Source organism: Opisthorchis viverrini, assembly GCF_000715545.1.
Source record: "Opisthorchis viverrini unplaced genomic scaffold opera_v5_229, whole genome shotgun sequence".
In the NCBI taxonomy this organism is placed as follows: Eukaryota; Metazoa; Platyhelminthes; class Trematoda; order Opisthorchiida; family Opisthorchiidae; genus Opisthorchis; species Opisthorchis viverrini.
The window spans coordinates 179,993-188,900 of NW_008751888.1; the positions used below are offsets into that span (position 1 = coordinate 179,993).

Here is an 8,908-nt window from a genome sequence, read left to right on the forward strand (position 1 = left end):
AGAGTGTTCTTCAGGTAGACTTTTGTACGTGCCTGTTTTCTGTGCTACCTGTGCTCTGGGATTCTGACGATTACGAGTGCATATCAAAGGTTACTTGATCAGTTTTCCTCTATTTCTAATAAACTCTGCTGCAGCATTCGTTGCGTGGACCATCCCCACGGAAATGGCACGCATTTCACGCTCGCTGGATTCTGGAACACGCCAGTCCAGACGAAACTGTTAGCTCCCAACTCCCCAAATTAAATCCCACGTCCAACGACGATCCAGTTGCTTCTGTACAAGTCGAAACTCCAGAAATTCCTAGGTGGGATTATGGTTACGCTCCACCTCCATGTTCCACGGTCGAAGAAGACCCCAGTAATCCACCTGCGGAACCTCCCACTACAGATACCGACTCCTCCATCCATCGTGGCGGTTCACCCACTCGGCGAACTGATGACACTTCCAACCAAATGTCTATATCTTGATGCCGTTGTGCAGAGCGTTGCTGTGACCCACCATTCCCACTTTCTACTCAGACTGACCCCACACACCTTTGTACATTGCTGCAGTAACCCACCACCTCACGCTCCTTGTATTTTTGCCTTGTTTCCTCCTGTCTTCTACGTTCAAGTCATTTTCATCAGTTTTTGTCCATACCGGTAATGTGACCAACCTCGATTTGAACATCATTGTACACAGAATAACAACACACTTGTACGTTTGGTGCTATACCACACGACAGTTCGTCCCCCCCCCCACACACACACGCACATCTGCACACAGCATATTGTTGGTGGTGGTGGTGGTGGTTGCGATGACGGCAATGATTATGATGTTATCCTACGCCTTACACCCGAGTACAGAAGAACTCCTTTTTTCTACCACTACTATTGACTCTGTTCATCAACCCCATGTTATTCACGGTGTGCATACTCGACTGCCTTCACTTTGTCTCTTGCGAATCTGTTCGCATGATTCTCCATCTGTAGTTATTACGCGAATGCGTATGTTCATACACATCCATGCCCTTCGTTTATTGTTTGCGTTCACTGTCGGTTATTGCCTCTCGCTGGGCTTCAGTTTACGTGTGGAGAGATGATTCAGTTTGGGGAGCGCTTCAAATAGTTCCATCGGTAGGACCAAGTTATGGTCGCTTCCGCTAGGTTACGACGCACCGCTATTCCGCCGCGCACGGATTTCACCTCGATGGCTGTAAAGATGTTTGCAACGAAATTGCCTCTCAACCTGGACTGATTGCCTGATTGTTGGTGCCACATCGTACGTAGACTCAGGTGCGTCGTTGGGGGCATCTGGTAGAATTGATGAGTGAATACGGCTAAACCAGTTGGACAGCTTATGAAACCGCAGCAGAGATGTTCGTCATATTTTGACAATGTGGTACAATACGATTTTCAATGGGATGTCAAGTGGCTTGTTGAGACTGCTGTCTGTCATTCTCAGTTTAAGGTCACCCACGTGCGGGCGAGATACCTCAATGGTTAGTGCGCGAATTTACTGACAGGAAGGTGCGTAGTTCAAACCCGACCTCTGTCTCGCGACTCCCCTGTCTAGGCAACCTGGCAGTGTCCCAGCCATCGGGCTTCCTTGTGGTAGCACGGCATTGAGAGGGTGCTACTGCTGAATGCTTATTTCCACGTGAAAATCGCGTTCGTTTTAAATGTTTGACGTCTGCCCAGTCAATACGGTAGGTTGAGCGACCACGTTCTTGAGTTACACAGTAACGCTACTTAGACAGATGTAGGTCACACCGAGTGAGGTGTAATTGTATGGTGTCTAAGGCTCACCAAAGCCCTCTTCCCAAGTAGTGAACCCCAGGAGTGCCTATGAAGGTGGCGGTATTTGTCGTGTTTTAGGTACTGAACAAGCACTAGACTTGGTGTTTTTCAGGCACTTTTCCCATAAGTCTTTGATAAATCGATTGGTTAGCCTGGTTCCCAGCGATGGCCATTTGATGTTTTTTTTACTCGGAATGGTGTGAACACATTCATGCTCGCACTGTGCTGTTAAGTTTGCCATCATGGTTGTAATGGATATGTTACCTGAAGGACTATTCGTCATTCAAGATGTGCAGCTTTCAACGAAATCGATGCTCTAGGGTTTCGGCCACAGCCCTCGACTTGTACTCACTACAGTTTCGATAGGCGTCCCTAGAGCGACGCAAGCTGGACACGATTTTATGGTAATTTGCGCGCACCCATCATATGACGTGCAGCGAATAAGTAGTGATGAGGCACACTCGGCATTTTGTTCCTTCTGATCGTATGTTGTTGCTCAATCAATATCTTTCGTACCGTTTCCCTACCTATGAATTAGTCCAGTCATTTGAGTGATTCATTCTCAGCTTCGGTTAAATTTGTGCCGTATGAGTGGAGATGAACAATTACGGAGAACAGTCGCTGCAAACCACAGTTCTTCGTTTTTATTGGTTTCTGGTTGTACGTGAAGCATGTCTGTCTGGACCAAGTGGCTCTTAGAGGGGGGTTGCCATTCCAGTGCTTTTCAACGGATCAACTTGGAGTGGTCCTCTCGGGGGAGGGTTGTTCCTGTGAGGACAACTTCCGAACTTTGGGTCATGTGTAGTGAGCATGATATTCCAACACGTGTGACTTGGTATTCACTGGGTGATGCCAATCCAATTCACATGACAGACTACCGAGAATCTGAAATTCAGCTTGATACATCGATCCTCCGGCGCAACGAGGCACCTGGCTTTGATGATCTGCAGCCCGCACTCTTCAAACGAGGTAGTCATGTCCTGGTGAACAGCTGACAACCATATTGCAGAAGATTCGGAGCGAAAACAGAATACCAGCCGACTAAAGCTCCTCGACCTTCATCCTGGTTTTCAAAAAGAGCGCAACAACGTCTCGTGAAAGCCATCCTGGCATCAGCCCGGTATCCATAGCATCTAAGTTGCTCTGTGGCATTTCGCACAGGTTGATCGATTATCGGGAGAGACGTCTGTGAGAATCAAGCTGGGTTTCGTCCTGACCGAGGATGCACCTACCATATCTTATTACCTTGAGGCAAATTCTGGAACAGCGCCACTCTTTTAAAAACCCCACGTTAGTCATTTCTCTTGATCTGAAAGCTGTTTTTGGCTCTGTCGATCGTCAGAGCAGTGTCCGGCGATCTAATGTCTCTTCCAGGTTTCTGACTCATATGAGGACACTCTATGCGATTATACAGCTTCCGCCTGAGTTCACTACGTCCAGTGGTATAAGACAAGGCTGCCCTCTTCCACCTTTCCTGTCCAACTTTGTTGAACTTTCCTTGCCTGACTCTGAAACCTCGGGAGTCCAAATGCTTCGAGGACATTCGGCCACAGACTCTGTGCTCAGATCCTTCAAAAATGCGGACCTTTGTAACTAACCTAAATGACTTAGCTACATGGTTTGAAATACGCCTCACACCTGCAAAGTGCTGCTACAAGATTAGGTGGGATCAAACCCACACCTCATGCTTTCCAGGCGAGCCAATGGACGTGGGAGGTAAATTTGTTTACGTGGCCAGCTGCATAGGTTCCAGGGGACTGGCTGGAGATGAGATTACCTTTTGAATCGAGAAGGCCAGAACAGCTTTTGTCAATCTCCGAAAAGACGTCAGTTCGTCTGTCAAGGGCAGAGTATGCGCTGAGGCAGTGCGATTCATACTGCTTTATGGATCAGAGACGTGGCCTCTACACGCAGAGGACATTAGAAGGATGTCAGTGCTCGATTATCGGTGTCTCCGAAGCATTGGTCAGGTCTCGCGTGAATGCTCGGATACGGTAGTTGGTCCTAGGAAGAAGGGGCCCACCCGCGACAGACGAATTACTTAGGCTCCAGAGGTTACGCTGGTTGGGACATGTACTCCGTATGTCAGAAGACCGTCTGCCTGACAGAGGTCTTTTCTCTCAGCCCTGTGTTGAGTGTAAGCGACCGAGAGGTAGATAGTGTATGACCTGCCAACGAAGTATGAAAACCCTAACCAATAAACCGAGTCCAGTCGGTAACTGCCACCTCGGGACTCAAATCACCAGTGGTTAATTACGTTGGCGGAGATGACCCTATCGCGCAGTCAGTGGTGCTTGTGCATCAAACCTATCGCCTTCAGTGGATAGCTACCCAATTTCCGAACAAACTAAACACGCCATCGCCTCAAAACCTTGGTTCTATGCCCCCACACTCTCCCGTTCTCCGGTAATCGAAGCTGTAGCAGCTGGAACCAATGTGCATATGGTACACGGTTTATATCTGATAAATTGAAAGTTGAATTGACCGCTCGTAAGGGTCCAAGGTCATCCGCACGATCCAGATTCGCTAATATCTCTCCGAGATAAATCAGTGGTTAGGGCTTGAATTTACTGACCAGGAGATCTCAGTAGAACCCTACCTCTGCGGCTCGACTGCTCCGGTCTAGGCCTGACTAACCTGACAGTATACCAGCCCTCGTGCTTACTTCCGGTGGTACGGTAGCTATCTCTCTGGGTGTGATTCGGACAACAAGATTCAAGTAGAGTACAATGCATGACTGGCGAACCCGATTGGTAGATCGGTGTAAACCAGTTGGCCAAGCGGATGGGAAATGTCCTTGATCCTGTCCGAATCGCTCTTACCAAACAAACATCGTTTGTAAAGTACCTATGAACAGTTATCATACTTTGATACCTCTCAGACAATCGTGTTTCACTTTGATGTGTATTGTTTCTTTTTAACAATGTGATTACATAGAAACTCGCCCACGCACTTATAATCAAAAAGATCCATTTTACTGTGCATTAGGAATGCCAGATCCTACTTTCAGGCTATCGGGTAAGTTGATGATGTCGCCATGGGGATTCTTCCGTGGCCCACATAGGCAGAGGTTTTAAATGCCAATCGTCCCCAGTCGTCATCAGACTACATTCGGCAAACTACCAATGTATAACCGGCATTTACTCTTGACAAAAGATAACAGGCTCGATATTTACTCTCTTTTTAACACGCCCCACCGAAACCTTGATTTGAAATGGAAAAAGTTCCTCATTTTGACTTCTACTGAAAGCCTCGTTGAAAGGGATCTCAGATCAGCCGTGTACAACAAGCATACTTTGGTTCAAACGTTATTAGCAATCCAAACAGAGTCACCGATGGGGCTGAATTGCCAAAACGGATGCTGCAGGCAAACGCCAAATGTCGCGACAATGTTGACGAGAACGACCTCAGTGGGGAGACAAAAACGAACGCGAATCACAGCACCAAACAGGTTACCTGGAGATTTCATATACTGTCGATCATGCTTTTGGTCAAAATAAACTTGACCGTGCGCCGAACATAACGCGTGCATGCCGTCGATCTAAGCCACAACATCAGTTTTGTCAACTAGTGATTGCATTAGTCAGTTGATTCGCAGTTATGGGGATTACAGAAACGCGAGTGGAAGAATAACTGTCCGAACAAATTCGTACCCTGTCGGTTGATCTCGATTGAACTTTGAAGGAATCGAAAATCAAGTCATCGATTGCCAGGACAGGACACAGAGGTGAACTTTACCCGGGTCATAGGACGAAGCAGTTGTCCACATAGACTGATATTCCTCGAGGAAATATTGGTTAATCGATTCGGGCCTATGCTCTTTGCTCAAAAAGACATCGGAGTTATTCTGTTCTTGTTCAGTGGTCACGTGAACGGTGTAACTAGTCTTCCATTTGGTTTCATTTTGTCCCTGTGATACGTGTGAAAACACGTATTTCAGCAGACAAGGCTGTAGGAAGTAAACTCATTTCGCAAAAGTGTTGTTTTCAGTAGTAGTGCGGGATGCGAATTTCACCTAAATTCAGTTAGTGAGCGCTCATTCAGAGTTTCCCGCCGCAAGAATGTCAGTGCTTAACTCGTCTAAGTTACGATGTACACTCACTTCCTGAGGATACTGCTTCTAAGTATTTTCATTGTCTGATGACTGAGCTGTGGACCAGAAAGTTCATCGAAATCTGACGATCAAGAATAGGGATCATCAAAGGCACATAGTACCTGTGTAATCAGTCGGCTTCCTTGAACATTTATTCGTAGGAGAACGATAGCGCAAAGGCGTCCATCGCGTCCCAATCCAGTATTACTAAGGAGCGATTGGCACCGGGGTGCAAGAGACGGCAGCTTGAATCCATACTTAGAAAACCAATTCGTGCCTCCGATCACTCGAAACATTCCAGGTGGGCACTGGGATCTCCGGTGACGAGGACAATAATTGACCTTTTCGTGCTTGATAATACGGTGGTTAGTTCTCGGCAAAACGTGTCTACCGCAGAACCAGAACTGCAGGGTCTACTAACAAAGAACTCACTTTAGTTTGGTCGGTGAGGATTCTCACAGAAACGAATATTTCGAGGTCAGCGGTTCGCGAGGACCTAACCAAGTTCGGGAGCTGAGTGCTACGCCTACTCACGCTATAGTGGCCGCATAATTGTCCGAATTTTGTGTCAGCTGGATAACGAAGGTGATGTAAATCCGATTGCTGTGCTCAGAGCATGTATTCGAGTTTCAGGAACCAGGAACGTGCATATTACTGAGGCGTTAAGAGCGTGCCCCATAGATCACGTGTTGATGGCTTGGAAGAGACACGAACGCCAAGGGAGATACTAAGCAGTGGCGCACTAATTTCCATGTTTTTTTTCAGTGCAAACTGGGATCTACAGAAGGCTATTCTCCAAGTTTGGGTCAGGAGTGAAATTTCCAGATACTACTTAATGGTGAACTGAGTTAGCAGTAGTCTGTTTCCGCTTGCAAGCTCTACAGCGAGCAGGCAACCCTTCATCTATGTAATACATGGTTAGGCTTCGGTCTGGATGGTGCGTGATTTCTATCAATCTATCCAAGAACGATATCTGCTTGAACTGTTCAGCCCAGTTTTGTATAGTTTTTTCAGCTACAAACAATGAAAACGAGGACGCATTGGTCCCAACTGCTACGGTTTCGGTCACCGGAAAAGGAAAGCGTGAGGGATACGGCGAAGTATTGGCACGTGATGACATTATCACCTAGTTCGCATTATAAATTGCTTTAAGGGAAGGGGAAACTGGGTGGGTACGAACTGAAGACGTCAGCTTTGATGCATGACAGCCATTCACTGCATGCATAAGTCATGCCCGTGATTGATAAGTTGAGTCCTCACGTGTCCAAACGTTCAATTCTAAGGTAACCACTCCTCATCCGGTTTTCTATTAATGCATAAAGCTTTTCTATTTGGAAATCATATGGCGAAAGTGAGTGCGCGAGAATGAATTCATCTGGTGAAATGCATTTCATTGTGAATGGGATAACAGTAAACTTTAAAACACCTTCATATAACTCTAGTCGGTGGTCGTTTGATGATGGACAGCTCCGCAACACCAAGTGATCGTTGAGATGGCAATTTTGAGGTTCCCAGGCGAGGACTACGGTCCAGTGTTAACAAAATGGAAGGCGTGGAACTGGCAAGCGTGTGGAGAACGGTCTTGGATCACTCGAGCTAACATATGTTGGAATGCGATAATCAGAGGGAAGAGCAGTCATCATCTGGATCCCACTCAACCTTACCCACCTCCCCTCCCCCCAACTAAATTGTCGTAACATTCACATGCCCACGGAGACCAAGGAGAATCGACCGAGGTGAATCATCGATTGAAGCGCCGTGAGCGGAAGATTTAAGGAACGAAAAACGATCGGAACTAATTTGAGATTCAGCTGGGTTCCATGTGAATCTCTCGAAAAAACCAAATTGGTTTGCAAATGAGTGTATATTCGCTAATTACGTGCAATTCGGTTTCAAGTAGAACATAAGGCTGACGGAAATCCGTGGACTGCGCCTGCCTGATGAGCCCCAAGAAGGGCGAAACCGGTCGTGGGCTGTCGACTGATTTTCAGCAACCTTATGAGTAGTACATTTCAAAGATAATTTGAAACTCCTCCAACACATCAATTCAACATTTTATCACCCACACTAGTCGACACTCAACACTGATCTAGTGTGAAGAGGACTTACTGATTCGTTCTCCGTCTGTATTATAACCCGGCCAATTTGGTGACCTGTTCACTTGGCCTGATGAAGCTTCTGTGTCAAAGGCGAAACGTTACCCAAATAAAAACTACCGATTGTTTACCAAGCTCTTCTGAAACGGTTCCATACCTTTTCCATTTATTAGCATATGCTGATCTTGGATCAAAAATACACATTTAACTAATGAGCATGTGAGAAACTAATTGGTGTTTCATTCTTCCATCGGTTTTCTCCAATAACATAACTCCAAAATGCATCACATAGACTGGGGTTTAATACCCCCCTAAATTTTAGAGTTCGCAGGAATCGGTAGTACTCAAGCCATCAGAATGCCCACCTGGTAGCCCGTAGTTTTCAAAGTCGTAGGGTCAATTGGACTGTTCAGACTCATAATGTACGCTGTCTGTTGGCAGCGAATCACACATCCAAGACACAGTTAATATGGCTGGCCAGTCCCAGATGCCGCTCACATTGGTCTGTCAAACGATGCTCACAAAGTGATTATTGGCACCACTAGAGGCTTAGCGTTAGTAGTGTGAGGATAGATTGGCTCCCTTCACGGGACGAAATCTCCACAAAAATCCCAAATCTCATTTTCATTGTGGTTATGTTACCAACAATCGATAAGTAGCTCAGTGGAAGAATAAACTTCACCCGATGAGCTAAAATTCTATCTGAGAAGTCGTTGCTCGAGGAACCAGTCAACACTTGGGACTGCGTGATGTGGATCCCGCGATTGAAGGATGAGCGGCGCTATATCCTGTCTGAGTGCGAGTTAATCACACTGCTGATCAGCCACTCGTGGCCGAACGGTTAAGTGTTCAAAGTACTAGCCGGGAGGACGCGGGTTCGAGACTCTTTGGAGTTTCGTGAGATGCGCACTGCTGATGATTCCCAATAAGGATGAAACAGC

General features: G+C 46.6%; 2 protein-coding genes across 2 annotated transcripts in view; one reads left to right on the forward strand and one right to left on the reverse strand.

The window, feature by feature from the left end:
* T265_08686 (hypothetical protein) overlaps window positions 1-1,008 on the forward strand; it is a gene marked incomplete at both ends in the record, with an annotated part of 41,966 nt that extends 40,958 nt beyond the window's left edge. Inside the window, one exon of the mRNA XM_009174560.1 lies at window positions 135-1,008. Within this exon, the coding sequence (XP_009172824.1) occupies window positions 135-467 (333 nt within the window). The remainder of the gene's footprint in view (window positions 1-134) is intronic.
* Window positions 1,009-1,474: 466 nt separating this feature from the next.
* The window catches only part of T265_08688 (hypothetical protein), a gene marked incomplete at both ends in the record, with an annotated part of 29,896 nt that continues 22,462 nt past the window's right edge, over window positions 1,475-8,908 (reverse strand). The window contains one exon of the mRNA XM_009174562.1: window positions 1,475-1,707. Coding sequence (XP_009172826.1) covers window positions 1,475-1,707 — 233 coding nt within the window. The remainder of the gene's footprint in view (window positions 1,708-8,908) is intronic.